The 14,535-nt window shown below is 37.7% G+C and overlaps 1 protein-coding gene across 6 annotated transcripts in view; it reads right to left on the bottom strand.

Annotated features, from left to right (window-relative positions):
* Window positions 1-14,535, bottom strand: part of PDZRN4 (PDZ domain containing ring finger 4) — a 371,251-nt gene that overhangs the window by 130,633 nt on the left and 226,083 nt on the right. Inside the window, exon 1 of one of the 6 annotated variants that reach the window (XM_067009079.1) lies at window positions 11,975-12,298. The exons of the other annotated variants lie outside the window; for them this stretch is intronic. Within the exon in view, the coding sequence (XP_066865180.1) occupies window positions 11,975-12,043 (69 nt within the window). The 5' untranslated portion in view covers window positions 12,044-12,298. Of the gene's footprint in view, window positions 1-11,974; window positions 12,299-14,535 lie in introns of those variants that run through there. 6 annotated transcript variants of the gene reach the window in all.

Raw genomic sequence — 14,535 nt, 5'->3', positions numbered from 1 at the left:
TCACTTTGAATTATTTTAATAGTAAGGAGGGACAGAGATAAAATGAATATTGTAATAATTTAGCCATCTTTTACTATTTCAGTGATGGATATAAATCATGTAAAATAAAAAGAAGTATGTATTAAGCCACTTTTACACAAAATAGCTAATTCAATTTTTTCCTTGTTTTTAAAATTTAATTTAATTAATTAATTTTTTTATACAGCAGGTTCTTATTAGTTATCTATTTTACACATATTAGTGTATATATGTCAATCCCAATGCTAATTCAACTTCACAGCATGGAAAGCAGCAAATGAAGAAACATGACAGTTACTAAATCAATAATCAATTAATCTCATCCCACACAAAACACTGTTTTGTTTTATATGATGTATACATATTATATTTTAGACACTTTACTTTTATCTATAATATAGCAAATCATTATCACTATGACAACCCATGATCCCTTGTTCCTCTCTCTCTCTTTCATAGAACTAATATTGTACCTTGCATTATAGTTATTTGTGAACAAGTGTGTATTACTGGAGACTGCGGGACAGTAAACACCTTGAGGGCAGGGATCCCATCTTATTCTGCTTTTATATCACCTTCAACAAATTGCCCTGTATACAGAATTCACTTGGAATTTAGCCATTCATCCTTTACTCAAGAAACATCTATGTGGGTACTGAGTTAGATTGAAAACAGGGTTTTTGCCCTCCAGAGATTCAGAGACCAGTGAAAATCACAAACAAGTAAACTGAGAAAGGATACCATTTGGTACATGTTATGACAGAGGTAAGCACTGGTTACCTTGGAAGGAAAAAGGAGGGGGTATTCTTAAGTTCAGGGACTCCAGGAAGATTTCCTGGAAAAGGTGCTACCTGACTCAAGCTTTGAGGAGTGCTACAACTTAGTGAGCTAAAGGGCAATGGGGAAATTCTAGGAAGAAAGAACAGCAAGGTATATTGGCCAGTTTGACAACTGAGGAATAAAAATTGTATCATTATCCATCATGACTGGCAATTTTGAGAAAAGGACCTGATATGCTGAAACCACCTGGGTAATAAAATCCTTAGTTTGTGAGAAAAGGTCAGGAAATAGGAGTGCAGTAGGGGTGAAAGAAGGGTCGATAGAGCTTGTTTGTTTTTTGTTTGTTTCATTTCGAAAAGCAATGACAATTCTTCCTTAGTTTTAAGATGTGAGTTCTCCCCAGTATCTTCTTGTTTCTGAAATGGGGATGCAGCTTGCAATCAATACGGATATTAAAGGTGGTAGCTTGTCAACCTTGCATGCCCCCAGCTGTCTTTACACTTGATGATGAGCCTTGCAAGTAACAATACCGTAAAACAGATGACATCTTCAAAATCAAGAAAATACATAATTTCGTAGTTTCCCAAATCATTTTGTTTTCAAAGAGAACTCAGTGAATACTGGAGACGAAAGGTTTCTTCTGTGAATGCAGTTGTAGCTATATCCCCACTCCTATTCCTTGACCCGATGTGTATTAAATACCAGGCACTGTATGATATGGTAGAAATGCAGAGATGCAGAAAAACTAAACATAAATACAGTAGGATCTGACTATATTTCAAATTCTGGAGGAGCTTTGGGAAGAACCACCTACTCTGTCTTGGGTTCAGAGAGAACTTCCCAGATTGTGAGCCTTGAATTGAGTTACAAAGGATTAGGGTTTTTATCAATATATGTGTAGGGGTATGAAAAACACACTAGGAAAAAGGGACATTTCAATGAAAAGCAAAGAGATGGGGAAAATCACGTTGTTTTCAAATAAGAAATTATAGTTTGGTTTGGTGAAAATTTGGGCTCTTAGGAATGTTTGAGGAAAGATAGCAGATTGTGAAGGATCATTCATGCCAGGCATAGATTTATGGGAAAGTGGGGAAAGGCTTTCAAGCTCTCAAAAGTGGGAGTGTCAAGTCACTTTCCCATACTGATGGGCTCTCATAGGTGAGACAATTTGATTTAAGCTGTTAAAACAGATGGGAAAATGGTAGTAGAGAGGACCTGCTTCTCTTCATTATACTGAAAAGGCCATCTCTGTAGAACTCTCTGAGGAGAAATATAAATAGCATCTATTATCCCCCTGCCTTTCTTCATCCTTTCCTCCCTCCCTCGCATTTCTTTTTCCTTCTTCCTTTATCAGACGTTTATTGAGGACCTACGATGTGCCAGGAGCTCAGTATTTATGGATCAGTTTAGTGAATAAGTATGGAAAGCTCAAAGGGAGAAGAATATTTGCTATTTATAATAAAATGAGCATGGACTTTGGCATTAGGCAAATCCCAGTTTGAATTTCAGGTGTCCTACTTGCTGACAATATGAATTTATCATTTGATTACTTTGTGCCTCAGTCTTCTCATTTGTAAAATGGGGACAATAGTAGCTAACTCACAGGGTCACTGAAATGAGATCATAACCTCAAAAGTTACAATTAATGGCATCCCCACAATGTGTTATGCCCTTTAAATATATCTCATTTAATCCTCAGTAAAACCCTTCAAGGTTGATATTAATCAATTAAACAAAGGCTCAATGAAGTTAAGTAACTAATTCACAGTCCAAGAGGAAATACATGGTGCTACTGCTTGATTCCAAAGGCTCTGTTCTTTCTTCTGTGCTCAGTGCCTCTCCTATGTATCACATTGTGCTTGGGCACTATTTTCCATGTTGTCTTAACAGTGAGGTTCACAACTGCATAGGCAGAACCAACTTCAAACAAACAAAAATATGAGCCGCTAAGGAATACAGAGCACACTTAAGGAGTGAATGGCAAAATCTATCCATTGCAAATCAACTTAGCATGGCTGTGCTCTTTTAAATAAAGTGCCAAGAAAACAATATTTACACATATTCTATCATTTAACTTGACTTCAGAGATGCTATTTGATTGCATCCTTATGGTTTATAGAGCCCTGCAGTGATGCCTGGCACCAAGTCCATTCATTTTTGCAGGAAGATCAAGATACTCAACTATCCTCATCCCATATCCTGCTTTGGTCAGGCCGTTTGTCCCATTTTCCCTAAATATGTCCAATTAGTCATATTCTATGACTTTGCTTTTACAATAAATCCTGGACACCAAACATACTACATTGACTGATGGGATATACAATAATTATGCTGAATTTAAAAATAAACCTTGGCTCCTAACCTAAGCCACTCTAAATAAGGACTGCAACCATGAAGACCCTTAGATTATCCTCGCCCATATAGAACTGCCCTTTCTCTGTAACATCTTCTGCGTTAGGGTTGTGCATTTCCACATTTATCTTCTAATTGCTTTGTGATAAAACACTTTGAAGACTGGCTTCTTAGCTTATGCTTCTTCTGCAACCTCTGTTGCTATCTAGCACAGTACTGAGCACAAAGCCGGTACAGAGTAATTATCTGTGATTATTCAAAGTTTCCCAAGCTTTCCTTTACTTCAAAAAACATTAATATCTGAATTCTACCGTAATTCAATTATAGGAAAATATTACTATCACTGATTACAATAGTGGTCTTTAATCCGTGGATTTATTATTTTTTAAACCATACTCAGTAATTCTTTGTTCATATACCCTTGAAAAGAATTTGTTAAATTTTTATTATTTAAGTAAAGGTACCTGAGACAGACCCTTAAGGGCCTTAGAAGTAAAAGGTTAGTTCAGAAAAAATCTAATTTCCACTGAGATGAGAGCAAGTTTCTAAAAATTTCCTACAGTATTCCTAAAAAGCTACATAAAGCAGAAGTGGGGGGATGTTCTTCACTAGGATCCAAACTACCATTAAGCAAGATTTATAGCTTGTTACAAAATGGCACAAATTAGCAATTAGATGTTATATGTTGGAACACAGGAGAATATGGGGCTGCTACCTTTTAAGCTTTTTGTTGAAAGAAACAAAGAACTCTTCACAATAAACTTTAAAGCTGTTATTCCACGTTGGGAGTGAAAGAATTAAGAGAGAATGGAATGAATACAGCTGGAAGGGAGATGGAGATGGAGCAGGTTATATGCATGATTTTGGAAATGTTGCATTAAGATATGAAAATCACAGTTGTATTTGAATTACCTAGAATTCTAAATCTGAAGACAAAATTACGACCCAGTGGTACCTAAATCCTTATTAGTCACAAGAAGAAGACATTTATTAAGAATAACACCTAAGGGCTTCCCTGGTAGCGCAGTGGTTGAGAGTCCGCCTGCCGATGCAGGGGACGCGGCTTTGCGCCCCCGTCCGGGAAGATCCCACATGCCGCGGAGCGGCTGGGCCCGTGAACCATGGCCGCTGAGCCTGCGCCTCCAGAGCCTGTGCTCCGCAACGGGAGAGGCCACAACAGTGAGAGGCCCGCGTACCGCAAAAAAATTAAAATAAATAAATAAATAAATAAAATAAAAAAAAAGAAAAAGAATAACACCTAAAATTCTTATGGTGTATGCCGCAGAATGGGTTATGAGAGAAAACAGTGATTGAGGCAGAGCCTGTTCTGGGCAACCTTCTCACCTTTCCTTCACAAATTATAAACTTTTCAAGAGCAGAATCCTTCATAGAATTATAGTCTAGGGCCTCTACTTGAGTACCTAGTGATTTAATTTTTGTATCTTTCTTAACCATTTAATAGGATTGATTGAATACCTAGTAAATGACTTGTAAAAATTCAATATATGAAAATATACCCACATAAAATGAATTTATTGAACAGTGACTGGCTGTTGTGCAAAGATTTTTCACTATTGGTTAATCTTCATAAATAGTTCCTCTTGTAAAGTTCTGAAATCACAGTTTGCTAAAGATAAGCAGCCCATTTCCTACTATCTAACGGGATTTGAAGTGAATAAAAACGTGCATATGTTATGTAATGATATAAACAAAATAATGTATTTTATAAATATTTTCAACAAATATTGAAATTAAAGAATTTTCTAATCAGATTATCCCACTTAACTAGCAAATTCAGGTGAGTTGAAGAGTCAAATATCTCAGCATATCTATTAGCTAAGTTTTCAGCAACATGTCTCCTTTGTGTGTAACATGGAACCAGTGAAAATGTTTTCCTCCAGTTATTTCCTCTAAATAGAAAGATATGCAACTAGAGGTAGCTGATCTTCTCCTGGGTCTAGAACAATTCAATAAGTAGTGAAAATTTGAAGAAATTAAAGGTATACATTTAAAAAAATATGTGATATTCTGATCCTTATAGTAGAGAAAGGCACTTCATTTATTAAACCTACCTAAATCATTAAAATATTTATTTTTATTGATATAAAAAATGCTCTAACATTTAAGGTTTTCTTCAAAAGGCTTGGATAAGGTAAAGTCTAACTAAATGTACATGTTTTATTTTTTAATCACTATATTATCACCACCCTATGGACATCATAGTTCAAAAATCAATTTATCTTAGTTTTCAAAGCAGAAGTAAAGATGACTTTCATTTTTAATATTCACAATTTTAAGCAATTTTGCATTCTAAAAAAATCAGGGCTAAAAAAATTCATACTCCAATGTTAGTAGTAACTCCATTTTTTATAATCTGCCTTATCCCAGAGAAACTTCTTGAAAGTGCAGTCGACCTCATCTTTGAATCCACCACTTTCTGGATTTTGTCCACATTGCTCTATTTAGATGCTCTGTAATTGTCACCACTGGCCTCGCTCCAGGTTAGGTTCTCCAGGAAGCCAGCTCTGAGACAGAGTTTAGTGGGAAAGAGCTGAGAAGCATTCCCTCTGTGGAAGGGAGGAGAAAGAAGCAGGACTGGGCAGATGGAGAACTGAACTATGACGCAGGCCCAACAACAGTTGCAGGGAGCTCTGGAGCTCGAGCTGCCTCTCAGAGGGTCCCAATTCAGGCTGAGATGCCCAGGCCCGTGTAGACTTGCATCCTTTTGCCATTGGAGAGGATGAGCCTCCTGGGAGGGGAATAACCTTGGGTGAGGGGCTGACAGTGCTCTCAGCAGCTGGGGCAACAAGTCCTTCTTGAAGAGGCACCTGAGCAGCATACCACATATTTTCATATCCAAAGACACTGCAGTTCTTATCCTGTCTGACCACGTTGGCCACTCCTTTTTAAACACCTTCTCTGCTTGGCTTCTCTCACTATTCTTCTCCTCTTCCTTCTCACTCTATAACAGTTTCACTTTTCCTCCTTTTCTTCCTTCTCCTTTTTGTGTTTCTTAATATTGTGTCCTTGGTTCACAACTCTCCTCACTGTTCAGTTTTTCTCCTCACTTTTTACATCCTTCTGGGTGATCTCATCCACCAAACACATATATGCCAGGTCTTCATTTTGAATATTCACTCTCTGCCAGCATTGCTCAGATAGCCCATGATGAACTCAGTGGCCTTCTCTCCTCTTTCCAGAACTCACTTCCCCTTCTCTTATTTCTTCTCTGTAAATTTCACTACACCTCCCTGGTCTCACAAGCCAGAAACCTAATGAATTTACCTCCTCAGGGTCTCATTTCTGTCCTCGCTTTTACATGATTTCTATCACTAACTAACTCTGCAACAGCCTCCAAATTAGCCTCCCTTGTAGTTTTGCTGTGGTACCTACCCCATCCCCCAACCCAAGCCCAATGTCCCCAGACACACACCACAGCCAAGTCTACACTCTTAACTCCTAACAGAGTGATTTCCCCCTCTTTAAAAACAAACAAACCAACAAACGGACACAATGCCCACCACCTCTCAGGCCATGTTCTAGAACCTGCCTGCTACTTGTCACTTGTAGTTCCCCTCCTCCAGGTCCATTCACACCTAGCACCTGTTTGCCACCTCCATGGACTTCTTTACCCTTCCATCTCTTTGATTCTCTCTCCCTTCTCATCCTCCCTAATGCCCCCCCACCACCATCGAGTCCCTTTGCACTCCTCTAGAAGTCTGTCAACATCTCTGTTAATTCAGCATTTTCACTTATCACATTATATGAAAATTCTTTGCTTATGTGTCTTTCTTCTACTGCCATAGTGTGCTTCTCAAAAGCAAGGACTGTCACATCTGTCTTTGCATCCCCCGTGGAAAAAATGAGGACTTGGCACCTATTGGACAATCGAAGCCTACTGAAAGTAGTTTATTGAACTGAACAGCATGGCTAGAGTTTAAGGCAGCTGCTAATTGGTTGACAAAAGCAAGACATTATTGTGATATGTCCTCATTTATTTCTCTGATTGTAAAAGAGAGATAACCTCATTCAAGAAAATTTAAATGAAGGGAGAATTTATTATAGAAACGTACTGGAACTGGGGAAATGAGGCCTCTCTGAAGACCTGCTATTTATTATTTACACTCCTCTTCTTCATGACCCATGTGCTCGTAGAGACACTTTCTCAAGTGTCTCTGATTCTCAGTATATTTGATCCTTGTAGATCTGGTGGACCACAGACCCTCAAGCTTCCCAATCTACTTAAAGCCTTCTCCCTCTCTCGATCTCTCTCTTTCTCCCTCTGCATTCTAATCCCCTTAGTAATGGCCTGTTTCCCAATAAATATTTCTGAGACTGAAAAAAATCTAATTGCACCCTCAACTTCATGTACTAGGTGACTGCTCCTGGTTTAATCAGCTGTTAGGTATGGGGCAGAGAGGAAGGAAGAGTGATATGGTCTTTCACTAGAAGCTATGGATGGGGCAGAGGCTATGGTCTTTCAAGGAACCATGGTGGGACTCAGTGAGTGTCTGCTGGCAGGGTGGGGTTAAAGGACAGTCAAGCGCCTGACCTGCCTTCAAGGAGTGCACAATTCAGTCACACATACTTGACGGTAATACCAGTCCGATGAATGTAAAACACAAGAAACTCAAAAAGTGCAAGCAAAATGCTATGAGAGTTCCAAGGTGGGAAGACATCAGTTTTTAAAAAATCAACACTTGCAAAAAGCTCTCTGCCCAAGGAGACATTCAAGCCAATGGGGCAGGGTTTGACTAGCTAGTGATGGAAGAAAATAGACAGTGATGGGAGTGGATATAGAGGGCGTTCCACAGAGGCTGAAGGAAAAGAACTACATTACAAGGGTCTAAGTTGGGAAGTCAACTTAAAGAGAAAAGCAAAAAGATTGGTCTAGAGAGATTATAAATTGCCCTGGGGGAAGATCAGTGAGCGAGAAAGCCAGAAAGGAACCTAGCGCCAACTCAGAAGGTCCTTGAATATACTGGAATAAGAAGTTTTACTTCATTATATAGTAATTGGGAGCCATTGGATACTTTCTAGAAATGTTGTTTTGGAAATCAGAGTGGACTGGCACACTGACAAATTCCAAGTGGAAAAGTTGTTACCATGATATCAGAGAGATTGAATAAGAAGAATTGTGATTATGGGAAGGCAGAAATTGATGCTGGGGAACATGGAGAAATAAAATAACCAGAAGGTCACTGTGTGGATGGAGAAGTAGCTATTTTAATTCGGTGTTTCTGAGTCTCACTGATAGCAAGAATGACGGTGAGACCTTCGCTAGCACCAAGGAGTGTGGGGGAAGGATGACCTTTGGGTAAAGAGGTTAAGACATTATGAGTTGGGTTTACATAGTATGAAACAAAATAAATTTCTGAGGGATATGGGATGGTTACTAGAGAAGGGCGACTACACTAGATTAAAGAAAGTTGTTGTAGGATAAAGGAGACTTGAACATATTTTAAAATTATAGGATGCTATCCTGTAGCTCCTTGTTGGGATTTTGTGAGGATTAAATAAGATGATGCTTAGAGAAACAGTGCTTAGCACAGTGCCGAGAAAAAAGGAAGTGCTCACTGTTAGCTGCTGTCAATACTGTAATTGTTGTCACTGTCCATGAAGGTTCCATTTCAGTTTTGATACTAATTCATGGGTGCAGGTTGTGGGGAGACCTTCCAGTTATGCCAAGCCAGTCAATATTTGCCCCCATTTGGAACATGTTATTCAACACCAATGAACACCCCATTGATAAATTTCCATTAATCAACCGAAAAGTTACATTCGATTTATGTATGAAAAAATCAAACTTAGAAGTCAACAGATTTAGATATTACCATAAAATCTCCCTCATAAATAAATCTGTTTTTAGGTCAGAAATGCCTAACAAGCTACTGCAGCTGTCTTGGTCCAGCTGGCTATTTAATCAGATTAGTACAAAACAGGCAATTTAGTTCGTGTCAATAGAAGGGCCTTGTTCAAATTACCCATTTATTAATTCTTAAGAGGTTAATAAATAACCTACTTTGAATAAAATAAATCACTGCAGATAACAATTGCGTTCCTGGCACATATAAGAGTTAATAGATGCATGAAAATTGCTTGGTATGAAGGTTACTGGATCTACACAAACCCTAGATTCTTGCATCTGCGTTCATACTGGAGCTGGACTGGCCCAACTCCAGCTACAAATAATTTTCTTGAAGCAACATTCCTTTTCTTCTGCCAACTGAAAGCCTTAACTCCTCTGTAGGAACAAAAAATATCAACCAAATTTAAACTTGACCTCATTTCACACCTAGGTACATTATTCTGATTGTTTCACTGGATTCCTCAGTGAGCACATTTGCTTTTGTTTCCTGCGGTTACAAATCTGAAACTGTATTCTACTTGGCCCATGTTATCAGATAGCAAAATCTAGAAATATAGAAAGAAAATTTTTAAAAGTTCAATGTCATCATGATTCTGTTACAGAGAAATCATCTTTTTGCTCTTGGTCATGTAGGTAGTATTCATTGCTAGTCTTAAATGTTCACATCCCCTGATAACCTTTAATTTGCCTTAGCTTGTAAGAAATAATAACAAAAGAAACAAAAAGGCAGGTGACCTGAGAATTACATCTATAAATAAATACATATGGTTTGGACCATCAGGTGTTGATGTTCGTGGGAGCTAATTTGCTTTAATATACCAGCTAGAAATATGCCGGCTTCCAATCCCAAAGTCACTTTTGTATATAGTATCCTCTCTTCTGGGGGCAGCTATGTGGCCTCGTGAACACCTGGTTAAGAACATGCTTACTTTCATGTGTGCTCTGAGCTGCTGCTCCTTCAAACAAAAATAGAAACTAGTCTGCAACACCACACGGGGCTCCAGTGTATGATATGAGCCTATCACTGGTTTCCTTTGATGTCTTATCTATTCCACTGACTCAATAAAATAGAGCGCAAAGTTAAGGACAAACTGGAGGAGGGCTCCCCTTGGAAAACACACACAAGACCTTCAAGCTGGGGTTTTCACTTATCGAATAAAAGCCAGTTAAATGGAAGCTAATACTTCATTTTCACCCCCTTTTATTAAAGATCATAAGTACTACAATTCAGGAGTCGAGAAAATAAATATATGAAGGAGTACAGGTGGAAGCAATAAAGAGTATGGCTTATCTATTTTCTCAAGATTTAGGAAGCACTTAAAGGCAAAACTACAGACAAGCACTTTAAAATTCTACAACAAAGACTCCTTAACAAATAAATACAATGGTCCTTTCGGGATGCAGGAATCTGGCTTGATTTCTTAGCAGAAGATAAACAGCTTAACGGAGGCATAATCAGGGAAGATGCCACCTACTACTTCCTCCATATTATACTTTTATGTCAATTTAGTAATTCAGAGAAAAATTAGATTAATCCACTCCCCTGCTCCTCCACCACCCAAAGAAAAACAATAGTATAACTCAAACTCTTAAAAACCAAACTAAAGGGAAGTGTTCCACCTAGAGACTGTTTTCATGAGTCCAAGCAGATGAGAGCTTATCTTGGAATGAAGATGATTTTAACCTAGGCTCGCAAGTTTGTAGTAAAAAGAGAAGCAAAAGGTATTGCCCCTGGTGTAATTAACAATGTTAATCTTCTTTTTCCTCTCTATGGTGATAAAGGAGTCATTTTTATATTTAATTAATGCAGAGGATCATTTTGGAAAGTGGCTAATGAGCCTCTGATCACATTACCATGAAAATGTGCATTAACATTGCAACTAAGGAGGCTGTTTCATGTGTAGCAAATCCACTTTGTAATTAGCCCACTGTGAAATGAATCACGTCAGGGGGAAATCTGAGGGAACCAGTAGGCAGTGGGCACTTGGCGACTGCTGTGCCCACAGACCACCAACATCCCAAACATTGTCTTTCATCAGCAATTTCACCTAAAATCAAAAGTAGTAGTGTGTCACAACTGGGACAAACCAGAAGAAGGGAGAAATAAACTTTATTTCGCCAAACAAGAAATTTGGACTTCATACACCCCCAGGGAAACCTGCCTAAATAAAATGGTGAACTAATAGAATTCTATGAAAACTCAGAAGGCTGGGAATATCATTTGCTTATTTTTATTCTGAAAAGCCCTCAGATATACATTAAAGGGACATCCAAATTTACACACATTTTTCCTTTTTATTACAATACAAATATTGTAATAAGCTCTTGAAATTAATTTCTAGTGCTAAACAAAGAAATTATAAAAAGGATCCAAGAACAAATGATAAGAAAATTCGTTTATCTACTTTTTTAATCCAAGCCGAGACACAGTATGTATTTTTTCTCATAAAATACAAATATACCAGGTCTTCCTCTTAAAACCAAAGCACAAATTCCTAATTAGTCAAGTAATTCCTCTGACTAACAAGATTTGGCAAGAAACTTCTCCTGTCTATTCCAAATAACTGAGCTCACAGACCTATTAAATCCCAATATTTATGCAGACAATGATACATTTGATTTTCAAATGTCAACACTGTTCCAAAATGAGAGAGGGGCTTCAAAATATTACAGACATGGATCTCAGTGCTACTCCTTTTACTTAACTGACATCTTGGCAGTAGATACCCAAAAAATGTTAAAAAGAATCCCACAGGAAGTCATCTGAAGGGGGAGTGGCAAGGAAGCTGAAAACTGCCACCCCAAACCAAACTGAAAAGCCCCCAGCCAGCAAGGCTGCCCTTCACTCTGAAATCTACAGAAAGAAAAACGAAAGCCAGCCACAGTTCATTTACCATTTTTCAGACAAACACAAAGCCTGGCTATTTAGTTGCTGGTCGCAGACCCTGCACTCACCTGGGAAACTTCATACAGCAGTTTGTAGTGTTCCTCTCTTTTCTGAAAAGTGCACAAATGGCAGCCCATTCTAAGAAGCAGAGAGAGAGAGCAAATCTTCTAATTTCCCCAGAACTGAAAGGCAAGTGAGCTGAAAGGGAATCACCCTCCAGACTTGACTACTGTTTCTCATCAGTCACTTCAGTCCAGAACCACAGACAAACCGCTGTTAGCCGGAAGCACAAGCCGGGGTGCTGTGTGGCAGCATGCTCTTCTTCGCTTTCCCTAAGTATCCTGCACTCACCGATACACACACAGAGTTTCCAGTCAGTTCATGGCAACACTCCCCCTGTCTCTGCATCAGTGCACATGACTACACAGATTCCAGCTCATGAATATTAATAGTACCTCATTGATTATTTATGACAGAACATGTTAGCAGGGAGGGGTGTCATAGCTGCTGCTGATGACAGATGAATATTCACTAATTAAGAAGCAAATGTAGTGTGGTTAAACAAAATTCGCTTGTGTCAATACCATCTCTGTTTATTAAGGATAGAGGGGTTGAGCGTAGGGCATTTCAAAGAAGAACATACACTTAATTTCTCCCTTAATGTAAGCTCTTAATATGGGAGTAAGAAATTCAGAAACAGAAATATTATACTTAGTTCACATCTCCATGTTTTGTCACAATTAGAAGAAATATTTTCAGTACTATTAAGTCTAGGGCAAGATGGATAGGAGCAATTATTTGAATTTATAAAATAAACACAGAGGCAAAGGAAAATCTGGGGAGTGATGTGGGAAAGGGACAGAAGATGGGGGTGTCATTCAGAGTTTTAATCCTGATCCTACAAAAATAACTGAATATTTGTATTCAAATATTCAGTTCATATGTAAAGATCATTACTTACTAGGGAGGAAATAAGTCATATTTTCTTAATCTAAATAAAGAACATTTAAGCAAGTATCAGTGGATATACCTGTACAAATAATAAATATTTTAATTATATAATGGGGCATATCTATTGAATGTAAATTTGCAGCCCTGTAATACATGCAGGTCTATATTTAAAAATTAGATAAACACAATGCCTTTTCTGAGAAAAATTTCAAATGCATATAGTATTTATGCTAATTTTATTAAAGCCATATATAATATTTCAGAAAGCTGACACTGGTAATATTTAAATTCTAATGTAATGCACATTGACTCCATTTATGATTCTATACTTAGAGTTCATAATATACAAAGGTGAACACAGACTTAAAAAATTAAACTTAAATGTTTAGATAATAGAAGTAATGAATCTAATTTCATACTCTCACAATATATACATTGTATCGCAAGCTGGCATTTTTTGTCCCTTAAAGATATGCTGCAAACAGCTAAAGCAGATAATAAAATTCCTTTTGTTCCTGTACTGACTTATCCACAACCTCTGCTAATTAAGAAGTATGTCCTTGTACCAGCACATCTTTAAACTGGACAGGATAGCAGGTGGGTTCCAAAGCAAAAATAATTACTTGGAAACTGATGACTGGTTAGGAATTACATTGGATCCTGAAGATTTTTAATTGCTCAACACTTACGATAGCTACTTTTGGGGGTCCAATTTCCTAAAAGTGCTTTGTCAAATGTTTAGAATCGATAACAGGAAATGATTCTAATGAGTACTAATTGTTAACAAATTGGCTTTGCAGCTAGCAACACCTCAACACCAGCAAGGAGCCAGGAGATAAGCAATCATCTGCTGCTTATCAGTCATTTCCCTTGGGATGTAATAATCCGATTTTCTGGGCCTAATTTCACCTAACAGCCTGGATGAAAGCCAAGCTAAGAGAACTAGATGAAAGCAGCATCATAATTGAGGACCTGATGTGAACAAAGTTTACCAGGACTTCCTGCAAATTAGAAACCACTTGTAGTAAATATTAATTATTTTGATTCCTTTATGAAAAGGATATTGTCAAGGAAGTATTTGAGGGGACGGACCTTTGTGAAAGTCAGTTGTGGCCACAAACAGATGCAACCTCCTTAGGTGCAGTTGTAAAATATATATGTTTGATGCTTTTTAAAATTTTGATTTTCTTTGAGTCTCTACACCACTTCCCATGAAGTGTTCTTATGCTAGAGATCACATCCTCAAAGCAAGCATTGACTGTTTTTTGAAGGATTCTATATTGCTGAGCTGTGACAGAATTAATGACTCTCAGATGTTTAAATTCTGTGCTTTAAAAAGTCAGATCAAGGAATCAGAATGCAGTAAGACAAGGATGGTTCACTCATCTATCAATGAAAGTGTTTGCTTCCCTCACTGATAAAAATCTTTATGCAACAGGTTTTGAAAGCTAAGTAGGAAACAATTACTGAAGCTATGGTTGCTTATTGGGGCTTTCTTATAATATTTTGTAGTTGGCTTGTAAAGAAAAATTAAATAATCACAGCTTTAAAATATTTTCTTAGTCATAAAAAAGTAAAGAACGAACAGTGAAGTAAGAAATTTCAAATTAAAACTATTCTTTCAGCAATAGCTTTCTTGGCTGTTTTCTTTACTCATTATTATTTCTGCGATTCTCTA

The sequence above is a fragment of the Kogia breviceps genome, chromosome 12 (assembly GCF_026419965.1).
Source record: "Kogia breviceps isolate mKogBre1 chromosome 12, mKogBre1 haplotype 1, whole genome shotgun sequence".
Taxonomy (NCBI): domain Eukaryota; kingdom Metazoa; phylum Chordata; class Mammalia; order Artiodactyla; family Physeteridae; genus Kogia; species Kogia breviceps.
The sequence above is the reverse complement of the archived record's forward strand: the minus strand, read 5'-3'. Positions and strand labels throughout refer to the sequence as shown.